At 43.1% G+C, this 26676-nt stretch overlaps 1 protein-coding gene across 1 annotated transcript in view; it reads left to right on the forward strand.

Annotated features, from left to right (window-relative positions):
• LOC108695699 (attractin-like protein 1) overlaps positions 1-26676 on the forward strand; it is a 372498-nt gene that overhangs the window by 61944 nt on the left and 283878 nt on the right. The window contains exons 7-11 of the mRNA XM_041570143.1: positions 1317-1491; positions 2657-2744; positions 8046-8301; positions 13487-13670; positions 19723-19877. Of these exons, the coding sequence (XP_041426077.1) occupies positions 1317-1491; positions 2657-2744; positions 8046-8301; positions 13487-13670; positions 19723-19877 (858 nt within the window). The remainder of the gene's footprint in view (positions 1-1316; positions 1492-2656; positions 2745-8045; positions 8302-13486; positions 13671-19722; positions 19878-26676) is intronic.

Here is a 26676-nt window from a genome sequence, read left to right on the forward strand (position 1 = left end):
TTTCATTTTCTGGTGTTACTGTTCCTTTAATTGCATTAAGCATGACAGAGACCTCTAGTGACCAAACAGAGGTAATACATCCGAAATCCAAACAATTCTTGATAGTCATGCGGTGTTAAAAATATAAATTTATTGAGACATCATGGAGTAGTAGGCTTTATTGTTAACACAGAATGACTATGGAGAATTTTTTGGACTTCGGATATTATTATTTTCAAATCAGTTTCTGGCTCCTCAGGGCCACACAGACTTGAATTCTCCAGACTTTCAGTGAGGCTTCAGTTCATGGTTTTGAGGTCGGATCCATCCGCTGCTTCTTTTCTCTGTGACTCGTGGGCAGAAAGGGCTGATTTATTGCCGACATTACACCCTGACCAAAGGGGCCGCTCCAATCCCACAGTCCCATGAGAATTCTCCCAACCTTCCTCCCGGGTGCTCAGTCCACAGCGTCCCCACCGCACATAATATATGGTATATAATGCTCTATAATACACTAAATACTAAATACAGAGCCATAAATACAGATCCACTGAAGGGCACGAGCCTAATGTCGGGTATATGAGACCAAGAATCCAGACGGTAAAAGGAAGGCAGATTTATTGCAGTAACTTGTAGACTTTACGCATTTCAGGACTAAATCCCTTAAAGGGATACTGTCATAGGGAAAAAATTTTTTTTCAAAACACATCAGTTAATAGTGCTGCTCCAGCAGAATTCTGCACTGAATCCATTTCTCAAAAGAGCATTTTTAGAGTGATTTTTAACGGTGCTGCTTGGGTGAGGCCAACAGGGGTCGCTATACACTTCTGTCTATAATACGGCTGTTTCGCCATCATGGAACGCTTGTTATTAAGGGATTTAGTCCCAAAACGAGTAAAGTCTACAAGTTTTGCAGGTTATTGCAATAAATCTGCCTTCCTTTTACCGGAGTGCCGTCTGGATTCTTGGTCTCATATACCCGACATTAGGCTCGTGCCCTTCAGTGGATCTGGATTTATGGATCTGGATTTAGTATTTAGTGTATTATAGAGAAAACCGGCAAACACTCCGGACTCCACTCATGAAGTAAAAACAACTTTTATTTCAGCAGTTTAAAAATATCGAATCCTGGCGCGTTTCGTGGAGATAAATAGTCATAGTAAAAGATTAAGGGACTGAGCAGCTTTCATCTATATGGTTTATAATATATATATATTACTAGTGTATTATACACCCACCTGAGCCTGACACCCACAGACACACGTATGTCACTTGCACAAAGGGGTTAAATTTGATGGATGTGTGACTTTTTTTACCTGTTTGCTTCCCCCCCACAGGCCCCGACTGTTCCCTCAACGTCCCCTCCACCGACTCCTATTGGATTCTGCCCAACGTCAAGCCCTTTAGCCCCTCGGTGGGACGAGCCTCCCATAAGTCTGTGATGCGCGGGAAGTTCATGTGGGTGATTGGGGGTCACGCCTTTAACTACAGCTCCTTCCAGATGTTACTAAAGTAAGTGGGGGGCTCTGGGTGGGGGTGGGGGCTCGGGGTGTCATTATCCCTAAGTGCCGGGCTTTAATGCAACGTCCGCTTGGGGCCCCGAATTATAGAACAAACAGACTGCTTGGGGCCCCAAAGGTATCGGGGGTCCAGAAGGGCACTGACGTCTGAGCTGATATATATTTAAATACTATATAGATATATATAAAATTATATCCACTATTTTGGATTCGGCCCAACCCCTAAAACCTTTGTGAAAGATTTGGGCAAATACTGAATCGAATCCGAATCCAAATCTGCATATGGAAATTAGGGGTGAGAAGGGGGAAACATTTTTGCTTCCTTGTTTTGTGACAAAAAGTCCCTCCCTGCCCCTAATTTCCATATGCAAATTAGGATTTGGATTCGGTTCGGCCGGGCAGAATCCTGCTGATAAAGGCCCAATCCCGAACCGAATCCTGGATTCAGCGCATCCCTAATATAAAGTAATGGCCAGAGCTTCTCTACCTATTGCCACAAACAGCCTTAGGGGCAGGAATTTGGGGTGGGAGGGGCATAACTCACCTGCTCGTATCACTGACGTTTGAGATTTTGTTTTACTGCTGCAGTTTCAGCTTTGTGTTTATTTCATTGTTTTGTCCCTTAATCATTTGCTCTTCATCAGGTAACAAAGTATCAGTGGGACGGAGCTGGGTGGCCCTGTAGGTCCGACTTTATGTCTGGGGCTTAAATTTGCCTCCAAAAAAAATGAGTTTTGGGGTTGAAGAGACATTGCGAGCAGCTTGGGGATCTCTGCATGAAGCATTTCATTGGCACTAGGGCTCCACCCTCTGGTCAGAATTGGGCATTGCAGCTGAAAGCAACTCATTGCAGCCGCCCCCTTGCAGGACAATTAAAATCATTGCACTGATTATTATGGACCCCCGGTGTTTATTGGGACACAGCTACTTCCTATGGGGGGAACTGCAATATTTTTTCCCTTAGAAACAGTTGCTATAGATTATGACGTGCCCAGGACATTCCATCCTTGTATTCGTAGCTGGGGGGAGTTGCTGCAATGTTGGCTGGATAGAAGCAGCCCCTCCCCCCCCAGCGTCGTGTCCCCCCCATCCTGCAGCCGTTGCCCCTCAGACCATGAACTTGTACCTGTGTGTGAGTTTTTCTGCTTGTGTTACAGTTACAACGTGGAGAGCAGCGTCTGGAACGTGGTGCCGGTTCTGCGGGGGCCCCTGCAGCGATACGGACACTCTCTGGCCCTGTACCAGGTGGGCCCCGTGGGGGACAGGAAGTTCCTGCTCTTTTATTTTTATTCTAAGACAAATAAAACTGCATTTACTGTATTAAAGGGGAACGTATCCTGTATTAAAGGGGTTGTTCATCTTTAAATGATGCAGAGAGGGATATTCTGAAACAATTTGCAATTGGTTTTCATTTTTTATTATTTGTGTTTTTTGAGTTATTTAGCTTTTTATTCAGCAGCTCTCCAGTTTGTAATTTCAGCCATTTTGTTGCTAGGATCCAAATTCCCCTAGCAACCATGCACTGATTTGAATAAGAGACTGGGATATGAATAGGAGAGGCCTGAATAGAAAGATGAATAATAAAAAGACTTGAAGGTGATCCGCCCCATTAATGTAACAGAGATAATAACTGAGTAGTTAAACTGTAAATTAAGGTGAACATCTAATGTACAGGAAATCTGCCCTTGATAAGTGAGGATACTGGGGTTTGTAGTTCTGGACCAGTTGGGGGCCCTTCTGTCCGTCACCCCTGTGATAAATGACCTTTGTGGAACTGCATCTCCCTATCTCTGTCTGTTCTGCTTCTCACACGAAGAGTCAAGTCATTCATGTGCCTGACCTGCAGGGGGCAGCCTTACTCTGTAATAAGGTTTAACACATTTTCCCTTTAAACCCTTTATTTTACAGAAGTATGATTAAAATGTAACCAGAATTTAACCATGAAAACATTTTGTCGGAGGACAAACGTCTCTTTAATGTCTGAATGGGAGTAAAGCTTTGGCAGCTACAGAGACAGGCGGCTCCCAGCTCTTCTCTCCAGAAGGTTCAGCCCGTAAGGTGGAGACAGTAGGGCAAGATGAAGACAGTAGGGCAAGATGGAGACAGTAGGGCAAGATGGAGACAGTAGGACAAGATGGAGACAGTAGGGCAAGATGGAGACAGTAGGGCAAGATGGAGACAGTAGGGCAAGAGAGCGACAATAAGGCAAGATGGAGACAGTAGGGCAAGATGGAGACAGTAGGGCAAGATGGAGACAGTAGAACAAGATGGAGACAGTAGGACAAGATGGAGACAGTAGGACAAGATGGAGACAGTAGGGCAAGATGGAGACAGTAGGGCAAGATGGAGACAGTAGGACAAGATGGAGACCATAGGACAAGATGGAGACAGTAGGACAAGATGGAGACAGTAGAACAAGATGGAGACAGTAGGACAAGATGGAGACAGTAGGACAAGATGGAGACAGTAGGACAAGATGGAGACAGTAGGGCAAGATGGAGACAGTAGGGCAAGATGGAGACAGTAGGACAAGATGGAGACCATAGGACAAGATGGAGACAGTAGAACAAGATGGAGACAGTAGGACAAGATGGAGAAAGTAGGACAAGATGGAGACAGTAGGACAAGATGGAGACAGTAGGGCAAGATGGAGACAGTAGAACAAGATGGAGACAGTAGGAAAAGAGGGAGATCGTAGGACAAGATGGAGAAGATGGCGACAGTAGGGAAAGATGGAGAGACAGTTAGTGAGATATATTATGAGGAATAAAATGGTTTCCTCGCAGAGTTCCGGGTCGGCTTCATTTTTTTCTCACTGTCGTCTATAGACGATGCTCAGGACTGGGCTCTGTGTGTTGCCAGGAACCAGCAGAGGATCAGGATCAGGAGTTGTGGCCAGTGACCAGCTGGGGAGCAGATGTGGTGGCCGAGGGGACTGAATCCAGTTGGTGCCGGGGGCCGGTGTGGCCAGTCAGAGAGATAATGACATTAGCAGGACAAATGGGCCCATCTGGAATTAGTGCAGAGAAGGGGCTCAGATGCTCCCTGTGAATTCTCTGCTTCTGATGCGGAGTCTTTCTCTATTGTTCCATGTATTTGGCTTTCAAGGAAAACTAAAATCCACTGAGACAAATTATTTCCAGAGAGGATTTTCCTTCAATTTTAGGGCATGTTCATAGGGCAGAGCTGTCAATCACGGCTGCTATTGGCACTGCCAGTCCCCTCTGTTCCCTGGAATTTCTTTGGGCAAAGTATTGTGATCCCTAGAATGGATTTATTTACCCCAAAGCCCCAATTCGAATTAACAGCTAAAACCTACAAAATCCCTGACAATTGTAACAACATAAAAGGTTTTGTTGGACACTTCACGTTGGTACTTTCTGGGCATTAAAAGGATTACGGGGGGTGATTAAAGCCAAACTGCGGGATAATAAAATACATCAAAGTCTCTGTATTTGGTTTAAATAAAACTCTCGGCTCCTGGGCTCGTGCCGCTGATGTGCCCCCAATAGAACTAATGTATCAGCGGCTTATGGAGGGTTTAATCTCGACTGCTCTGCTGGGGACTCTTCCTCCACTTCTGAGCAATTAAAGGGAAGGTTCAACTTTAGATTCAGTTTTCTTAACTTGGAGATGGAAGTGATTTAAACAGCTTTCAGGGAAAAGTGAGTAACGATACATATGCCCAATGTCTTAATGTTAATCCAGAAACAATGTTGTAAAGACAAAGGGATGGAAAATGTAGAGACAAAGGAAAAGCAAAGGAGAGGGGACGAGAGAAGGAGAGAAGGGAAAGCGGGTTAGGGAGTAGAGAGACAAATGGGGGAGAGGAGAAATATAGAAGGGGAGAGAAGAGGGAGGATGGGGGAGAGTAAGGCCAAACAGTTGGGGGAGAAAAGGAAAGGAGAGGGGATGAGAGACAGAAGGAGAGAAGAGAAAGGGGGTTAGGGAGTAGAGAGACAAATGGGGGAGAGGAGAAATATAGAAGGGGAGAGAAGAGGGAGGATGGGGGGGAGTAAGGCCAAACAGTTGGGAGAGAAAAGGAAAGGAGAGGGGATGAGAGACAGAAGGAGAGAAGGGAAAGGGGGTTAGGGGGTAGAGAGACAAATGGGGGAGAGAAGAAATATAGAAGGGGAGAGAAGAGGGAGGATGGGGGAGAGTAAGGCCAAACAGTTGGGGTAGGAAAGGAGAGGGGATGAGAGACAGAAGGGAAAGGGGGTTAGGGGGTAGAGACACAAATGGGGGAGAGGAGAAATATAGAAGGGGAGAGAAGAGGGAGGATGGGGGAGAGTAAGGCCAAACAGTTGGGAGAAAAGGAAAGGAGAGGGGATGAGAGACAGAAGGAGACAAGGGAAAGGGGTTTAGGGAGTAGAGAGACAAATGGGGGAGAGGAGAAATATAGAAGGGGAGAGAAGAGGGAGGATGGGGGAGAATAAGGCCAAACAGTTGGGAGAGAAAAGGAAAGGAGAGGGGATGAGAGACAGAAGGAGAGAAGGGAAAGGGGTTAGGGAGTAGAGAGACAAATGGGGAGAGGAGAAATATAGAAGGGGAGAGAAGAGGGAGGATGGGGGAGAGTAAGGCCAAACAGTTGGGAGAGAAAAGGAAAGGAGAGGGGATGAGAGACAGAAGGAGAGAAGGGAAAGGGGGTTAGGGGGTAGAGAGACAAATGGGGGAGAGAAGAAATATAGAAGGGGAGAGAAGAGGGAGGAGTGAAGGGAGTAATGAGAAGAAGAGAAGAGGAGTCTGTTTTGTGGCCCCTGTGGCTAGGATTAGCCATTTAGCTGCACTACCCCAGTCCAACACTGGTTCTGAGTGTGAGTGGACAATGACTCCTCCCTATTAAACTTTATGGAAAGTGGCGGAGGTTCGGGAAGGCCTCGGAGTCCCCCCAGCAGTGTCAGTCATTAGACTCAGTCAGTTCATTTAAGAACCACAAGAAATCGCCTTTTCTTTTCCTTAATGACATTGTGCGTCGGCTTCGCTCATCGGCTGCTCCTGGATCATTACGCACAGACACAATATCCTCTGAGGATTCGCCGTGGAACATACTGGAGATGGGAGCGTTTCCAAATCATCTCTGTATTTTTTTTGGGGGGGTTCCCATTTAATTCTCTCCATTTGAGCACCTGAGGGAGAAATTAGTATTGAAGCCCATCTCTGTTGCGTTGTGACTCCATGTAAATATCAAATTATCAAGGAGGTAAATCCGATCACCGTGTATCAACCATCTGGCGTAATTACACCTCCGCTCCCTCCTCTTCTTCCATCGCTTCTCATGACTTTCTTAATATCCAATTTCTTCCCCGTCTCCCACATTAGTTGAAATTGCTCTGAATTGGGGAAAAGAGTCAAACTTTGATACATAGTGATAATAATAATAATAATAATAATAAGTTGTTAGTGTTTTATCAAACCTGATTGGCCCATAAAGTTGCAAAAAGTTATTAATCCTTTTCAGCATCAAGAACCTTAGAGCAAAAAACTTACTCACTGCTTGTACAGGTATAGGATCCCTTATCCGGAAACCCGATATCCAGAAAGCTCCGAATTACGGAATGGCTGTCTCCCATAGACTCCATTTTATCCAAAAATCCAGATTTTTTAAAAAAGAATTTCCTTTTTCTCTATATTAATAAAACAGTAGCTTGTACTTGATCCCAACTAAGATATAATTAATCCTTATTGGAGGCAAAACCAGCCTATTGGCTTTATTAATGTTTAAATTAAATTAAATTAATTTCTAGTAGACTTAAGGCATGAAGACCCAAATTACGGAAAGATCCGCTATCCGGAAAACCCCAGGTCCCGAGCATTCTGGATAACAGGTCCCATACCTGTAGTAGATTTACATCTTTTATACTGTATGTCCTTAACCCTACCCTGACTCACCTCTAGGGGGCAGCAGTGAGACAGAAATCTTACCCCTTTGTCCCTCTGTTCCTTTGTTATTGCCCCCTGAGTTAAAAAGCAATGCTTTAAATTTGGGATCAATATTAATGTCCTTTCATTTGTGGATCTTAAAGGGTGGGACTTATCCAGGAATAGGCGGGGTTTATACCACAAGGGGTGTGGCTGTAACAGTGTAGTTTTTGAATTAAGGTTGATATTAAAGGGGTTGTTCACCCTTGAGTTAACCGTTAGTATGATGTAGAGAGGGATATTCTGAGACAAATTGCGATTGGTTTTCACTTTTTATTAATTGTGGTTTTTTGAGTTCTTTTTATTCAGCAGCTCTCCAGTTTGCAATTTCAGCCATTTGGTTGCTAGGGTTCAAATGACCCTAGCAACCATGCACTGATTGGAACAAGAGATTGGAATATGAAGGAATAGATGAGTAATAGCGCTTTACAGATTTTTAGATGGGGTCAGTGACCCCTATGTGAAAGTTGGAAGGAATAAGAAGAAGAAGACAAATAACTGACAAAAAAATGAAAAAACTTTGCTTAGAAATGGTCATTGTATAACATGCTAAAAGTGAACTTAATGGTGAAGCACCCCTTTAAGGCATCTAATGACTCCCTTAAATTTCCCTTTCTTCTCCCGCAGGACGACATCTACATGTACGGGGGGAAAATCGAAACCATCGGCGGCAACGTTACCGACGAACTTTGGGTTTTCAACATCTCCAGCCAGTCTTGGAGCACCCGGACACCCACCGTGCTGAACCACGGGCAACACTACGCCGTCGAGGGCCACAGTGCTCACATCATGGAGCTGGATAACCGAGATGCCGTCATGATCATCATTTTTGGCTACTCCTCCGTGTACGGCTACATCAGCAACGTGCAGGAGTACTACCTGAGTGAGTCCTGGGCAAACAGGGGTCAGCAAAGAACTAGGGTTAATAACCTTAAAACTAGTAAAAAATGTAGAATGAAATATACTGGGAAGTCGCATAGACATCAATGTTTTATTTTGGTGGTGTAGTTTCCCTTTAATTCAGTGGCAGTAGATGAAGACAGAGCTGCCAGTTTGTTTCCCTGAAGGTAAAATCCGCTCCTTTCCTTCATGTCCTCATATAATCCCAGCGGCGATGAGATGAAAGTTTCCTTGGAACCGGCTAAATACTGACCTTGAATGTGTTGCCATCTAATCTGTTTATCTGCATCGCTCCCGCAACTGTCGTCTGTCCAACTGTCCTCTGCCCAACACTTCCCCTTTGGTACCAATGATTTATCCCTTTTATTATTCTCTCCTGTCAAACCCTCAGCGCTCTTCACTTTAATTATGTTTTGCAACAAATTTCTGATCTAAAGCTGCATTAGAGATGTAGATAATCCAAATGGGCCTTTTACTTCACCCCAAATAATCTTATATGTTCCCCTCCTTTATCTACTCGGTGTTTTTCTTATGCTTTAAAGGACAATAGTGAGAAAAATGGTATAATTTTTTACTGAGATAAGTGCCTATGTTAGCAGTGTATATTAGGGAATGGACTGTTGTATAGCAGGTATAGTAGGGAGAGATGGTGTCTATAGTAACAGTGGATAATAGTCTCTGGGAAGGGAGTGTGACTGTGGGATAGCAGGTATAGTAGGGAGAGATGTGTCTATAGTAACAGTGGATAATAGTCTCTGGGAAGGGAGTGTGACTGTGGGATAGCAGGTATAGTAGGGAGAGATGGTGTCTATAGTAACAGTGGATAATAGTCTCTGGAAGGGAGTGTGACTGTGGATAGCAGGTATAGTAGGAGAGATGTGTCTATAGTAACAGTGGATAATAGTCTCTGGGAAGGAGTGTGACTGTGGGATAGCAGGTATAGTAGGGAGAGATGGTGCCTATAGTAACAGTGGATAATAGTCTCTGGGAAGGGAGTGTAACTGTGGGATAGCAGGTATAGTAGGAGAGATGTGTCTATAGTAACAGTGGATAATAGTCTCTGGGAAGGGAGTGTGACTGTGGGATAGCAGGTATAGTAGGGAGAGATGGTGTCTATAGTAACAGTGGATAATAGTCTCTGGGAAGGGAGTATGACTGTGGGATAGCAGGTATAGTAGGAGAGATGGTGTCTATAGTAACAGTGGGATAATAGTCTCTGGGAAGGGAGTGTGACTGTGGGATAGCAGGTATAGTAGGGAGAGATGGTGTCTATAGTAACAGTGGATAATAGTCTCTGGGAAGGAGTGTGACTGTGGGATAGCAGTATAGTAGGGAGAGATGTGTCTATAGTAACAGTGGATAATAGTCTCTGGGAAGGGAGTGTGACTGTGGGATAGCAGGTATAGTAGGGAGAGATGTGCCTATAGTAACAGTGGATAATAGTCTCTGGGAAGGAGTGTAACTGTGGATAGCAGTATAGTAGGGAGAGATGTGTCTATAGTAACAGTGGATAATAGTCTCTGGGAAGGAGTGTGACTGTGGGATAGCAGGTATAGTAGGGAGAGATGTGCCTATAGTAACAGTGGATAATAGTCTCTGGGAAGGGAGTGTGACTGTGGGATAGCAGGTATAGTAGGGAGAGATGGTGTCTATAGTAACAGTGGATAATAGTCTCTGGAAGGGAGTATGACTGTGGGATAGCAGGTATAGTAGGGAGAGATGGTGTCTATAGTAACAGTGGGATAATAGTCTCTGGGAAGGGAGTGTGACTGTGGGATAGCAGGTATAGTAGGAGAGATGGTGTCTATAGTAACAGTGGATAATAGTCTCAGGGAAGGAGTGGACTATGGGATAGCAGGTATAGTAGGGAGAGATGGTGCCTATAGTAACAGTGGGATAATAGTCTCTGGAAGGGAGTGTGACTGTGGGATAGCAGGTATAGTAGGGAGAGATGGTGCCTATAGTAACAGTGGATAATAGTCTCTGGGAAGGGAGTGTGACTGTGGGATAGCAGGTATAGTAGGGAGAGATGGTGCCTATAATATTTTTAGTATTAATAATCCAGAGTCCAGTTCCCAAGCCGGGTCCCTGGTCAGTAGCTTTGAAACCAGAACCTTTATAGAATTACAGAATTTGTTGGTATCAGGTCTGTCGCTTTTATTCTGATGATATTTCTCACATTCTAGTTTGACCCCCCCCCGGGGTAAGATCAGTGTAAATATGTGGGGAATTTACTCAGTTTTGATCCTTTATGAACACATTTAATTATAGGGAGAAGCTCCAGATCCATTTTGCTGTTGATCTTGATTTGCATTAAAATGACCTCCCCGGGCCCCTGTACCTCTGAGCTGTGTGTAAATGACATTAATACTGAGTGACCTGCACGGCCCACGTCTCCTCCCTGATACATTATTTATCAATGGATTTGCTGCCCGTGGCTTTAACATGCGAAGATTAATTGGGTCTCCAGCAATCATTATAATGTAAATTATGGAAATCACAGTCACTTTAATAATTATTCATTTCTGCCCATGGGGCTGTTTCAGCCGGATCCAATGGAGGAGGAAGATGCTCAGGAATTGCCGCTTTCTAATCTCATTCATAATTAGTTACTTTGTATTTCACTTGACTTATTTCTTAAAGGGACATTGACACATTCCTGAGCATCTGTAACCTAGGCTACACCCAACTGGACTGAGTGTCCAATCACATAATGGCAAGTCCCTATCCAATCCTGAACATGGCAGCCAACAGAAACCCAATTCTAAATGCTAATTTGCTGTCCTTGATTTCTATTGGATCAGTTTTTACAGTGTGACCTAGTTTTTCTATGTCTATAACATTAGAGTCCTCAATTGTAGGATTACAGATTGGACTACGAAACACACTTTGAAGCCTAAAAGTCTGAAATCTCATGTTTTAGAGCAACGTGCAAGTAGGATCAGGAGCTCCTGTGACTTACCTGAGAGTAACCTCATAGGAGCCCCCGACATATAAATATGGTTTTAGGACCAAGGTATGAATAGAACCCCATTGTGATTGCTTTGCTCCCGAGCGAGTTGTGATCTTTGGGTGAAATAGAGGGAGAGAGACTGGACAATATGTGTAGAGACAAGGGAGGATGGGGGAGAGTAAGGCCAAACAGTTGGGAGCGAAAAGGAAAGGAGAGGGGATGAGAGACAGAAGGAGAGAAGGGAAAGGGGGTTAGGGAGTAGAGAGACAAATGGGGGAGAGGAGAAATATAGAAGGGGAGAGAAGAGGGAGGATGGGGGACAGTAAGGCCAAACAGTTGGGGGAGAAAAGGAAAGGAGAGGGGATGAGAGACAGAAGGAGAGAAGGGAAAGGGGGTTAGGGAGTAGAGAGACAAATGGGGGAGAGGAGAAATATAGAAGGGGAGAGAAGAGGGAGGATGGGGGAGAGTAAGGCCAAACAGTTGGGAGAGAAAAGGAAAGGAGAGGGGATGAGAGACAGAAGGAGAGAAGGGAAAGGGGGTTAGGGAGTAGAGAGACAAATGGGGGAGAGGAGAAATATAGAAGGGGAGAGAAGAGGGAGGAAAGGGAGAGTAAGTTCAGTATGATGATGAAAGGGGAAGAAGAATAAAAATACAATACATGTTGATAAAATTAATAAAGAGAAGTGAAAAACGGGAGATTAAATTGGGGCAGATAAGGAAGGATACATTAGAACTTAAGAAGGGAAGAGAGAAGATAATGCAGAAAAACAGAGATGTTTAATGAATATTTGGGTCTCTGGTTGGGCCCCCCACTATCCCAGTGCAACACTTTTAACCCCGGAAGAGGAAGGTCAATTCCTTACACTCCTGTGACTGCATCGTGGGAAGGTTTCCTGTAAGTCCATTAAAGGGGACCCATCACCCAGACATAAAAATCTGTATAATAAAAGTCATTTTCAAATTAAACATGAAATCCAAATTCCTTTTTTTATTAAAGTATTCAAATCTTGTCTGCCCCTCCTCTATGCCTTAGAGTGACAATTACTTTCACTTTCCATTCAGCACTTCCTACATGTCACTGCTCTCCCCACATTCCCCCGTTCTCTTCACCATTTAATTGTGTAGCCAGGACATGGGGATGGACATCAGGTCCCCCATTCTGGTGCACAAACAAGATTCTGAGATGATACAAGACTTGTCTTAATAACAGTGTCCCACACAATGGCTCCTGCCTGCTTGTTATAATTATGAACTCCCAGACTGAAGGAAACACGATTCAAATAATTTATACTGTGTAATTAAAGTTCATTTTGCTTGACTAATGTGATAAAATGAGTTTTGGAATACATTTTTTTTTGGGGTGACGGCTCCCCTTTAATTACAGGAGGGGACAACTGAGGTCGGATCCCTCGGTACAACTATAAGTCACAGCGAGTTCACTGCAGACACCCAGCCAAATATTTCAAGCCTTGAGTCGCCTAATTGTGTCTTTAGATCCCTCACACCCCATCAGGGGGGCTCCTGTCTGCTGACCCCAGTTTGCTCCCCGTGCAGCTGTGGGGGGCTAATGATTCGGCTAATGATTCGGCTAATGATTCGGCTAATGATTTGGCTAATGATTCGGCTAATGATTCGGCTAATGATTCGGCTAATGATTCGTACATAGGGGGGAAACAACATTTCACGAATAAAGGAGAACTTCTTGTTCTTGATCAGCCGTGATGGTTTTAATGTTGTGGTTTAGAATTAAACAAAACTTTGTCCTGGTTGGGCTGGGGGGGTTAATTTTACTTTATATTTCTGTCGTGTTTTTCAGTACATACATTGAATATTTGTTAAACGCTATAATAATTAAAACAGGATAAAATAAAATGAAATTCCAAGCCAATTATTGGGGCTCATTTATAAACAGTGGGCAAATTTGGGCAGTAACCAATCAGATGATTGCTTTCACTGTTCAACCTGCAGCTGGCTGATTAAAGCTAATCACTGATTGGTTGCTATGGGTTACTGCCCAGGGACAAATTTGCCCACTGTTTATAAATGAGCCCCACTGATTGATTTCCCACTGACCCTGTATCTCTGTGTAGTTGCTGCTGAATTACAACTGCCTAAAACAGATGTGCTGAGAGTTATAGTTCAGTTACATCATTACAGATAAGACTGTGCTTAATTAGACTGACATTTATCATGTTTGTATCGCTTGTTCCTCAAGGGTCCAATACGTGGCTGGTTCCTGAGACTCGCGGGGCTATCGTACAAGGAGGATATGGGCACACCAGTGTATATGAGCCAGTCACTAAATCCATCTACATACACGGGGGGTACAAGGCGTTACCAGGAAATAAATATGGTCTTGTGGATGATCTCTACAGATATGAAGTCAATACAAGAACCTGGTAAGAACATGAGATCTGTCTGAGTTATACAGGGAACTCTGAGTATCACTCATGTATTATAAGGGATAATGTACCCCCTACTGTAAATGATAAGGATATTAGAAGTCACTGAGGGGTTGTTCTGTGACCATATAAAGGCACAAGGCTGCAGGCTGAGTTATACAGGGAACTCTGAGTATCACTCATGTATTATAAGGGATAATGTACCCCTACTGTAAATGATAAGGATATTAGAAGTCACTGAGGGGTTGTTCTGTGACCATATAAAGGCACAAGGCTGCAGGCTGAGTTATACAGGGAACTCTGAGTATCACTCATGTATTATAAGGGATAATGTACCCCCTACTGTAAATGATAAGGATATTAGAAGTCACTGAGGGGTTGTTCTGTGACCATATAAAGACACAAGGCTGCAGGCTGAGTTATACAGGGAACTCTGAGTTTCACTCATGTATTATAAGGGAGAATGTACCCCCTACTGTAAATGATAAGGATATTAGAAGTCACTGAGGGGTTGTTCTGTGACCATATAAAGGCACAAGGCTGCAGGCTGAGTTATACAGGGAACTCTGATTATCACTCATGTATTATAAGGGATAATGTACCCCCTACTGTAAATGATAAGGATATTAGAAGTCACTGAGGGGTTGTTCTGTGACCATATAAAGGCACAAGGCTGCAGGCTGAGTTATACAGGGAACTCTGAGTATCACTCATGTATTATAAGGGATAATGTACCCCCTACTATAAATGATAAGGATATTAGAAGTCACTGAGGAGTTGTTCTGTGACCATATAAAGGCACAAGGCTGCAGGCTGAGTTATACAGGGAACTCTGAGTATCACTCATGTATTATAAGGGATAATGTACCCCCTACTGTAAATGATAAGGATGTTTTCAGTGGGGAAGTGCATTCTCGTCTAATCCGCATTCTCCACCAAACCAAATTCCTTTTACACTTTTATACTGCTGGGTACATCCACTCTCCTATAAGACTTTACTATGATACAAGACCGTTGAATGGGTGAAGTTAACAACTATCCAGGCTGTATGTGTAGCAGGGTTAAACTAGAGTGATTAAAATCCCTTTTCTTTGGGGTAATAAATAACTAATGGGGTGTCTACCCAGCAGGGGAATTTGCAGTCATTTCTCACTGTGCCTAATACATGAGTGTTGCACGTCACACAGATTGGGTTTGATTGTAACAAACAGTGCGGCACATGAGAGAGAGAACATTTCACGCTACACAAACAGACATTCTTTGCTTGGAGACTCTCCGAGGGTCCTTGGCGGTTCCTGCTGAAATGAGCTGCAGAGAAATTCCTCACTGTCCATTCATTGACCTTTTCATGTTCATTTTGCTTCTCCGCACCTCAGAGCTGTTCTGTTATTAAGTTCAGTCTCTTGGAACAGTCTCTCCCGTTGGCTCTGTCTTTGCTGGAAGGCGGCTGAAGCCTCTGAATCTGATGTGGGCTCACTGGAGGGCCCCCCAAATGTTACATAATGTAAGACACATTCAGAGGCACTTTCTGGATTCAAATGCCTTTTGCTGGGGGCCAGTTGGCTCCGTCTCCAAAGAAACTTGGCTTTTCTCTAGAGTTATCTCTGTATATTCCATTAGTAACATAGTAAGTAAGGTTGAAAAAAGATACACGTCCATCAAGTTCAATCTTTTAACTTTTTTATTTTTAACCTGCCTAACTGCCAGTTGATCCAGAGGAAGGTGAAAAACCCATCTGAAGCCTCTCCAATTTGCCTCAGAGGGGAAAAAATCCTTCCTGACTCCAAAATGGCAATGGGACCAGTCCCTGGATCAACTTGTACTATGAGCTATCTCCCATATCCCTGTATTCCCTCACTTGCTAAACACCATCCAACCCCTTCTTATACCTATCTAATGTATCAGCCTGTACCCCTGATTCACTTCCCAGCTCTCCCTGTAACACCCCTTTCCCTTCTCTAATCTCATTGGCTCCTTCCTGTCTGCTGGGAGGAGCTACTGGTGAATAAAGCATCCGACCCTTCCTTGTACCTATCTAATGTATCAGCCTGTACCACTGATTCACTTCCCAGCTCTCCCTGTAACACCCCTTTCCCTCCTCTAATCTCATTGGCTCCCTCCTGTCTGCTGGGAGGAGCTACTGGTGAATAAAGCATCCGACCCTTCCTTGTACCTATCTAATGTATCAGCCTGTACCACTGATTCAGGGAGACAATTCCACATCTTCACAGCTCTCACTGTAACAAACCCCTTCCCAATATTTAGCTGGAACCTCTTTTCTTCTAATCGGAATGGGTGAACTTGTGTCAGCTGGAAAGACCTACTGGTAAATAAATCATTAGAGAGATTATTATATGATCCCCTTATATATTTATACATAGTTATCATATCACCCCTTAAGTGCCTCTTCTCCAGCGTGAACATCCCCAATTTGGCCAGTCTTTCCTCATAGCTAAGATTTTCCCTTTACCAGCTTAGTTGCCCTTCTCTGTCCCCTCTCTAATACAATAATGTCCTGTTTGAGTGATGGAGACCAAAACTGTAGGGCATATTCTAGATGGGGCCTTACCAGTGCTCTATACAGTGGGACCCCCTCCTCCCGTGACTCTCTGCCCCATTTAATACAAGTCAAGCCCTTATTTGCCCTTGATGCTGCTGACTGGCATTACTTGCTACAGACAAGTTTATTATCTACAAGGACTCCAAGCTCCGTCTCCATTATGGATTTGCCTAGTGCAGTCCCATTAAGGGTATAAGTGGATATTGTTACATCCCAGGTGCAGGACTTTACATTTATCAACATTGAATCTCATTTGCCACTTAGCTGCCCAGATTGCCAGTTAGTCAAGATCCTGTTGCAAGTGTCACATCCTGGATGGAATTAATTGGGCTGATAATTTTGTCTCATCTGCAAACACTGATACATTACTTACAATCCCCTCCCCTAAGTCATTAATGAACAAGTTAAATAAAAGTGGCTCCAATACTGAGCCCTGAGGGACCCCACTAAGAACCTTACTCCAAGTAGAGAATGTCCCATTAACAACCACCCTCTATACCTGATCCTGTAGCCAGTTTCCTATCCATGTGCAAACGACTTCATTAAGCCCAACAGACCTTAGTTTAGAAAGCAGTCGTTTGTGGGGCACAGTATCTGTATTGATCCAGAAAGTCCTGACCCAGAAACTGTTATCCACAATGCTCAGGACTTGAGGTTTTCCGGATAAGGGATCATTGTCTAATTGGATCACCATACTTTGTTAAACATTAAGGGTGATATTTATTAAAGGCCGAGTTGTATTTTACCTGAACAATTCAAGTTTTCGAGGGTATTTTTCAGTCAAACTTGAACTTTCGTGTTAAAAAAAACAAACAACTCACATTTTCTGGGTTTTTTAAAAAAAGTTTTAAAAAAGTGCATTTTTCTAGATTTATTGTATCTCGAAGTTGGAAATAGCTTGAATCCAAAAATACTCAGACCTGTCGAGATCATGTAGAAGTCAATGGCAGGGGTCCCTTGAACCATTTGAGGATATTTGTAGCCTTCATGATGTTCCGTTTATTTCTGTGGGTTTTGCTCGAATGCTTTTTTCTGCCGAAAACTCGATTAATTTGAGTTTTCGGGGTTATTTCATGAATTAGAAACCATTTGAGTTGTGAGTTCATTCGAGGTATAAAAAAAACTCACAAATCTCTAAAATTCGACCTTTAATAAATAACCCCCTTAATAAACCCAATAGGCTGGTTTTGCCTCCAATATATATATATATATACAAAAAGAACAAAAAACCAGCACCAGGGGTCTTTGCAGTGAAAAAAACTTGTATTATCACATTAGTATGTACAACCGACGTTTCGGTCCCTCTTGGGACTTTTATCAAGGTCCCAAGATATATAATACACAAGAGCCATGACTATCCAGTAAATTATATCCTTATAAACGGTGCTTAGTATTGTTATTGGTTATAATCGGAGCTTAGTGATGTCATTTCTGTCACATGACTCATTGAAACTTGTGTATTATAATAAATAAAGTCCCCCCTGTTGCAAAATATGAGGATATTAGAAGGTGCCTCGGAGTTCTATGACCTGTATAAAAATAGTTGGCCTTCCACCTCATGCTTTTATATGGTTATAGAACTCCTCGGTAACTTATAATATCCTTATATTTTACAAGAGGGGGTACTTTATTCACTATATAATGGATGTGTGGATATTTAAAGGGGTTGTTCACCATCAAACAACTAGTTGTTTTCAGATAGTTCACCAAAAATAATTATTTTTTATTTTCTGAGTTTCAGTACAGGCGGTTGTTAGAATTGATACAAAAGTTGCTAATACTCCCGAGATGCCGCTGAAAAATGTATCAACTAAATGTTGCAAAATTGAAACCGAATAAAAACAGTAAAAAAATTAATAACAGAAAGTAATTGAAAAAAGTCTTTATTTCTAGGGAACAATCTGAAAACAACTCAACTGAAAAAAGTGTTTGTAAGGTGAACGACCCCTTTAAGGGAAAAGAGTAAGACAATTCTGTGTTGCTTTATGGCAAGCGTTCTAAGCACTTTATGGCAATGATCAGAGCTATAAGGGTTAATATCCATAAAGGAGCGGAAAGAGCAAATAATCAGCACCTTCACCCACAATTATTGGGACAGAAAGTCGGTCAGTAAAGTTCAGGTTGAGCCGGAAGCTCTTTGGCCTTTACAGTGAATAATGATCCTTTAATGTACGGAGGAAACTGTTCTAATTCTATTTATTGTTACTTCTCAGAACTCCAAGATTCATTCCGAAACTCATTTAGAGTAGAAGAGGTGGGGTTTATAGCAGAGTGGGGATGAGACTATAATAATATTTATATAATATGATAACAGGTGGGTTTCTTGTACAAAAGGCTTGGGGACTTTTACAGAGAACAAAAGCAGAAACATATATATATGTATCAGAGTTGTGGAGTCGGAAGCAATTTTGGGTAACTGGAGTTGGAGTTGCCAAAAATGTATCAAGTCCGATGCCTAATAACTTTAAATACAAGCAGTGGAATCAAGATTTAGGGAAGATATGACTGAAGCAATTCTGTTTGTAACGATACTTAAAGGTGATCCGATCTCCCCGATATGCTCACATTGAGGTGGGCGATATTGGGCTGATCCGTTCATGGGCCCTAGGGCCCAACCATTGGATGAGAATGGAGGCTATAAGGGCAGTCGTATCGCTGGACCTCATCAATGAAGTTGTATGTAAGTCAGGTTTATGGAACTCAAGGACTCCCTGTACTGGAGAATAGAATCGAATAGGGAATTTGGGCAAATTTACGCGCTGGCAAATGGTCGAATGGGCGAATATTCGGCCAGCGAATAGTCGAGCGATCGTATATTCGATCAAGGATTTTCATTCGATCGAATGAACGATCGAATGCCTTTTTATTCGATCAAAAACGTAGAAAAATTCGGTAGGTTTAATCTGGCGAAGTAGGCAGGCGAATGATTTTTAAAAGAGACAGTACTTCGACTATTGAATGGGCGAATAATCGCAGCGTTTTTTCGCTCGATCTATTCGAATCATTCTACTCAGGCGAATTTATGCCAATTCGATAGTCGAGGAGCACAAAAAACTCCTCGAAATTCGAGTTTTTTCCCCTCTATTCATTCACCCGAGCTTAGTGAATGTGCCCCTTAGTATGCACTGGTAAAAGCTGTGTGTTTGTGCAGGTTACATAAGAAATAACAAATAAAACACCATTGTATTGGACAGAGCTTATCTGTTATGTGCTAAGTAACCTGGGTTTTTTTCCAACTCGAATGGCTGCAGCTGGTTTATATAAACTATAATAGTCTTTCCGAAGCAAATACACCAGTTGTACCAGTCCCCATCAACAGTACATTATACTTTCATTACTTTGATACACTTTTGTTTTTGGTGTTACTGTTCCTTTGAAAACAAGGATTTTGCCTGATAAGTGTGAGTATATAGTATAGAAGAGATATATAAATATATTGTAATATGGACAGTTTGGTGGGAGAGTCTCATTGGATTTGCTGTTTTGCAGGACGATACTGAAAGAGAGTGGTCTCTCCAGGTACCTGCACACGGCCGTGCTCATCAGTGGGACCATGCTGGTGTTTGGGGGTAACACTCACAATGATACGGCGCTGAGTAATGGGGCCAAGTGCTTCTCTGCTGATTTCCTGGCCTACGACATCGGTAAGTGCCCCCCGTATAACAGTCAGACCCCCAAGAGACAAATATTCACCCCTCTTGTATTAGACATAGGGAATAACTTGCTTGTAGACAGGTCTCATGTCTGGGCCAGCATGGGGGGGGGATTTTCACCTTTTACAGCGGGTTTGTGGGGGTGTTGTTGTGTTGTTAGCACTATATGTACAGATATGGGACCTGTTATCCACAATGCTTGGAGATTCCGTAATTAGGATCTAGATACCTTACATCTTCTAAAAAATCAGAAGAAGGAGAGCTACAGAGGTTGTTTATTGCCAATAGATAAGCCACAATAGTACAGCTATAACACTATATTTATTCTGTACAATGCTTTACCATACCTGAGTAATCAGTTCTAGAAGCTCTCTGTTTGTTTAGGATAGCAGCTGCCATATTAGCTTGTGACATCACTTCCTGCCTGAGTCTCTCCCTGCTCACTCATAGCTCTGGGCTCAGATTACAGCAGAGAGAGGGAGAGAGAAGCAAACTGAGCATGCTCAAGCCCTAGCCCTGGAGGTTTAAGCTGAAAACAGGAAGTCTGATACAGAAGCCCATGAGTACACAATAGAAGGAAAGAAATGTGCTGTTTCTTTTGACAGAGGACTCAGAGCAGCATTACTTTGAGGGTTTACTGGTGTATTTATATTGACCTTTCTGATAAAGCTTACTTACTTTTAGCCTTTCTCCTTTATCAAATCTGAAATTTTCTGATTATTTAATTTAAAAAGTCAGACCAAACTATAATTCACAATTTGACCGTTTTTATTATTTAAAAAGCTTAATTTAGTCGGATCGGGTTTGAACTAGATAAAATAGAGTCAAAACCCGAATCGTACGATTTGTTCTGATTTTTTTCCCGAATTGCTCGATTTTTTGGTCTTTTTCCTGAAAAGCCCCAGATAGTCGGATTTTCAGGCTAATTCTAGCGCAGACGACAGAAATGTGCAAATAGGATAGGGACCTCTCCCATTGACTATAATATACAACCTCAGCAAGGTCAGGGATTTCGTATTTTCGCATTTGGACTTTTTGTATCCTTGTGGTATAATAAATCTCAAATTTTTTTTAGCATTCACACTTTAATAAATAACCCCTTTAAACATGAAATAAACCCAATAGGCTGGTTTTGCTTCCAATAAGGATTAATTATATCTTAGTTGGGATCAAGTACAAGCGACACAGAAAAATCCGTTTTAAAAATTTGGATTATTTGGATATAATGGAGTCTATGGGAGAGAGTCTTTCTGTAATTCGGAGCTTTCCGGTTTCTGGATAACGGATCCCATACCTGTACCATATTTACTGTATGTATATAGTTGTTGGGTCCTGTTAACTCCAGACACCCCCAAACCCTTCCTTTTTAGTAATGAGCCAGGACCTGTGATTGTTCTCCTTCCATAGTTATTAAAAAGCCCATTGCAGTAAATGGGACGGCGAGCAGGAACAATAGAGGCTCTGATTGGTAGAAATCGCCCCCATTATTTGCCGATGGAAAATGCCGCTCCTGCTCTAGTCGGCACTTACTTCTCCACTTGCAAATAACCCAGGGATAATATTTGCTCTTTCCTTTCGTTGCCCATTGTGCAGTTTCTTTAGCCGTTTCCTTGTGGCGCTCGCCTAATAACGGTGTTTAGTGAGCGCCCCGTCGCTTTAAAAGGGAGACCGTTTGTGAGCTGCCTATTAAGCCGCGGATTCTGATTAACAGGGAAGGGACACAGAGAGTCCCGCCGACTGGCTCCTTTAAATCCATCACAATAGAAAAGTGGCAACTCATTTAGGGCTTCTATGGCGGCCGGTAATATCGGAGCTGAAAGGTCTGTGGGCACTTAACTGCATTCGACTGAATGGGAGAAAATAAAGCAGAGAAAAAAATTAATTGTAAATGCAAAGATAATGGATTATTTTCACTCCATGCGCCATTAGTAAACACATTTGTGGCTCAGAAAAACAGTCTGCAATTTTGGTGTTTAGATCTGACAGTTTCTATGTTGCCGCCTTTTAGCTACAGTAAAGGGGACACCTGCCTGTCAATATGCCCACAGATATAATGAGGGATGTGCTGAAGTGGATAGAATGTCGTCTTCTCATAAAAACCAGCAATTCTGTTAAAGGACAGATATACACTTACCTCTGAATTGTGCTTAGTACAGGGAATACCTATGTGCCATAGTTTTATGGGATCTCTCTGTACAGACTATCAGCAAACTTAGGGACTGTTCCTGCTGAATTGTGCTTAGTACAGGGAATACCTATGTGCCATAGTTTTATGGGATCTCTCTGTACAGACTATGAGCAAACTTAGGGACTGTTCCTGCTGAATTGTGCTTAGTACAGGGAATACCTATGCTGCCATAGTTTTATGGGATCTCTCTGTACAGACTATGAGCAAACTTAGGGGACTGTTCCTGCTGAATTGTGCTTAGTACAGGGAATACCTATGCTGCCATAGTTTTATGGGATCTCTCTGTACAGACTTTGAGCAAACTTAGGGACTGTTCCTGCTGAATTGTGCTTAGTACAGGGAATACCTATGTGCCATAGTTTTATGGGATCTCTCTGTACAGACTATGAGCAAACTTAGGGACTGTTCCTGCTGAATTGTGCTTAGTACAGGAAATACCCATGCTGCCATAGTTTTATGGGATCTATGAGCAAACTTAGGGGACTGTTCCTGCTGAATTGTGCTTAGTACAGGGAATACCTATGCTGCCATAGTTTTTTGGGATCTCTCTGTACAGACTATGAGCAAACTTAGGGGACTGTTCCTGCTGAATTGTGCTTAGTACAGGGAATACCTATGCTGCCATAGTTTTATGGGATCTCTCTGTACAGACTATGAGCAAACTTAGGGACTGTTCCTGCTGAATTGTGCTTAGTACAGGGAATACCTATGCTGCCATAGTTTTATGGGATCTCTCTGTACAGACTATGAGCAAACTTAGGGGACTGTTCCTGCTGAATTGTGCTTAGTACAGAGGAATACCTATGCTGCCATAGTTTTATGGGATCTCTCTGTACAGACTATGAGCAAATTTAGGGACTGTTCCTGCTGAATTGTGCTTAGTACAGGGAATACCTATGCTGCCATAGTTTTATGGGATCTCTCTGTACAGACTATGAGCAAACTTAGGGGACTGTTCCTGCTGAATTGTGCTTAGTACAGTGGAAAAATTAGCTTTGAGTGTAATGGGGATGTTACTGTAACATTGGACTGTGCCGTCCCTCACCCACAGATCTCAATTCCGATTTCCAGCTTTCAAGGTCGGATTTGTCTCTCTCTCAGTCTCACTTCAAAGGAAATAATTCAGTTCTACCAGCAGCACAGATATGTTTGTTCATTTCATCGGCCACAGATACTTGTGATTAATGCTGAAAGTGACCTTTTTGTCAGCGACGAAAGCTGCCAGCGGCTCAATGTTCCATTTGTCTACAGTTCTGTAGTAAAGCATATGTACCTTAGGGACACGGGGCAGCACACCAAAAAGGGTTAATGCCACAAGTAGGAAAGCTTTGATCTGGCCTAGTAGCACCTCTGAGTTATATCCCAATGTGTAAGTTTCCTTCTGAAATGTGAATCAGGCAGTGGGGATAATAGTCTCTGGGAAGGGAGTGTGACTGTGGGATAGCAGGTATAGTAGGGAGAGATGTGTCTATAGTAACAGTGGATAATAGTCTCTGGGAAGGGAGTGTGACTGTGGGATACAGGTATAGTAGGGAGAGATGGTGCCTATAGTAACAGTAGATAATAGTCTCTGGGAAGGGAGTGTGACTATGGGATAGCAGGTATAGTAGGGAGAGATGGTGTCTATAGTAACAGTGGATAATAGTCTCTGGGAAGGGAGTGTGACTGTGGGATATCAGGTATAGTAGGGAGAGATGTGTCTATAGTAACAGTGGATAATAGTCTCTGGGAAGGGAGTGTGACTGTGGGATAGCAGGTATAGTAGGGAGAGATGGTGCCTATAGTAACAGTGGATAATAGTCTCTGGGAAGGGAGTGTGACTGTGGGATAGCAGGTATAGTAGGGAGAGATGGTGTCTATAGTAACAGTGGATAATAGTCTCTGGGAAGGGAGTGTGACTGTGGGATAGCAGGTATAGTAGGGAGAGATGGTGCCTATAGTAACAGTGGATAATAGTCTCTGGGAAGGGAGTGTGACTGTGGGATATCAGGTATAGTAGGGAGAGATGTGTCTATAGTAACAGTGGATAATAGTCTCTGGGAAGGGAGTGTGACTGTGGGATAGCAGGTATAGTAGGGAGAGATGGTGCCTATAGTAACAGTAGATAATAGTCTCTGGGAAGGGAGTGTGACTGTGGGATAGCAGGTATAGTAGGGAGAGATGGTGCCTATAGTAACAGTGGATAATAGTCTCTGGGAAGGGAGTGTGACTGTGGGATAGCAGGTATAGTAGGGAGAGATGGTGTCTATAGTAACAGTGGATAATAGTCTCTGGGAAGGGAGTGTGACTGTGGGATAGCACGTATAGTAGGGAGAGATGGTGCTTATAGTAACAGTGGATAATAGTCTCTGGGAAGGGAGTGTGACTGTGGGATAGCAGGTATAGTAGGGAGAGATGGTGTCTATAGTAACAGTGGATAATAGTCTCTGGGAAGGGAGTGTGACTGTGGGATAGCAGGTATAGTAGGGAGAGATGGTGCCTATAGTAACAGTGGATAATAGTCTCTGGGAAGGGAGTGTGACTGTGGGATAGCAGGTATAGTAGGGAGAGATGTGTCTATAGTAACAGTGGATAATAGTCTCTGGGAAGGGAGTGTGACTGTGGGATAGCAGGTATAGTAGGGAGAGATGGTGTCTATAGTAACAGTGGGATACTAGTCTCTGGGAAGGGAGTGTGACTGTGGGATAGCAGGTATAGTAGGGAGAGATGTGTCTATAGTAACAGTGGATAATAGTCTCTGGGAAGGGAGTGTGACTGTGGGATAGCAGGTATAGTAGGGAGAGATGGTGCCTATAGTAACAGTGGATAATAGTCTCTGGGAAGGGAGTGTGACTGTGGGATAGCAGGTATAGTAGGGAGAGATGGTGTCTATAGTAACAGTGGATAATAGTCTCTGGGAAGGGAGTGTGACTGTGGGATAGCACGTATAGTAGGGAGAGATGGTGCCTATAGTAACAGTGGATAATAGTCTCTGGGAAGGGAGTGTGACTGTGGGATAGCAGGTATAGTAGGGAGAGATGGTGCCTATAGTAACAGTGGATAATAGTCTCTGGGAAGGGAGTGTGACTGTGGGATAGCAGGTATAGTAGGGAGAGATGTGTCTATAGTAACAGTGGATAATAGTCTCTGGGAAGGGAGTGTGACTGTGGGATAGCAGGTATAGTAGGGAGAGATGGTGTCTATAGTAACAGTGGGATACTAGTCTCTGGGAAGGGAGTGTGACTGTGGGATAGCAGGTATAGTAGGGAGAGATGTGTCTATAGTAACAGTGGATAATAGTCTCTGGGAAGGGAGTGTGACTGTGGGATAGCAGGTATAGTAGGGAGAGATGGTGCCTATAGTAACAGTGGATAATAGTCTCTGGGAAGGGAGTGTGACTGTGGGATAGCAGGTATAGTAGGGAGAGATGGTGTCTATAGTAACAGTGGATAATAGTCTCTGGGAAGGGAGTGTGACTGTGGGATAGCACGTATAGTAGGGAGAGATGGTGCCTATAGTAACAGTGGATAATAGTCTCTGGGAAGGGAGTGTGACTGTGGGATAGCAGGTATAGTAGGGAGAGATGGTGTCTATAGTAACAGTGGGATAATAGTCTCTGGGAAGGGAGTGTGACTGTGGGATAGCAGGTATAGTAGGGAGAGATGTGTCTATAGTAACAGTGGATAATAGTCTCTGGGAAGGGAGTGTGACTGTGGGATAGCAGGTATAGTAGGGAGAGATGGTGTCTATAGTAACAGTGGATAATAGTCTCTGGGAAGGGAGTGTGACTGTGGGATAGCAGGTATAGTAGGGAGAGATGGTGCCTATAGTAACAGTGGATAATAGTCTCTGGGAAGGGAGTGTGACTGTGGGATAGCAGGTATAGTAGGGAGAGATGGTCCCTATAGTAACAGTGGATAATAGTCTCTGGGAAGGGAGTGTGACTGTGGGATAGCAGGTATAGTAGGGAGAGATGGTGCCTATAGTAACAGTGGATAATAGTCTCTGGGAAGGGAGTGTGACTGTGGGATAGCAGGTATAGTAGGGAGAGATGTGCCTATAGTAACAGTGGATAATAGTCTCTGGGAAGGGAGTGTGACTGTGGGATAGCAGGTATAGTAGGGAGAGATGGTGCCTATAGTAACAGTGGATAATAGTCTCTGGGAAGGGAGTGTGACTGTGGGATAGCAGGTATAGTAGGGAGAGATGGTGTCTATAGTAACAGTGGGATAATAGTCTCTGGGAAGGGAGTGTGACTGTGGGATAGCAGGTATAGTAGGGAGAGATGGTGCCTATAGTAACAGTGGATAATAGTCTCTGGGAAGGGAGTGTGACTGTGGGATAGCAGGTATAGTAGGGAGAGATGGTGCCTATAGTAACAGTGGAGTTGTAGCTGCTCTAGACAGACAGACATGAAGTAATATACGTGATACTGTGCTACATTTTGTGAATTATTTGGCCTTATAATGAATGTTTTTCTCCCTCCAGCTCTATAGTTGACCATTTTGAATCCCAAATATTGGGATATGTTCTCCATCCTTTTGTTTGTATTTGACAAAACCTGTGGAAAAAGCTGAAAATTGCATGCAATTTTCTTCCTACTAATGTATTTTCCCCTTTCAA

Source organism: Xenopus laevis, chromosome 7L (genome assembly GCF_017654675.1).
Source record: "Xenopus laevis strain J_2021 chromosome 7L, Xenopus_laevis_v10.1, whole genome shotgun sequence".
NCBI lineage: Eukaryota > Metazoa > Chordata > Amphibia > Anura > Pipidae > Xenopus > Xenopus laevis.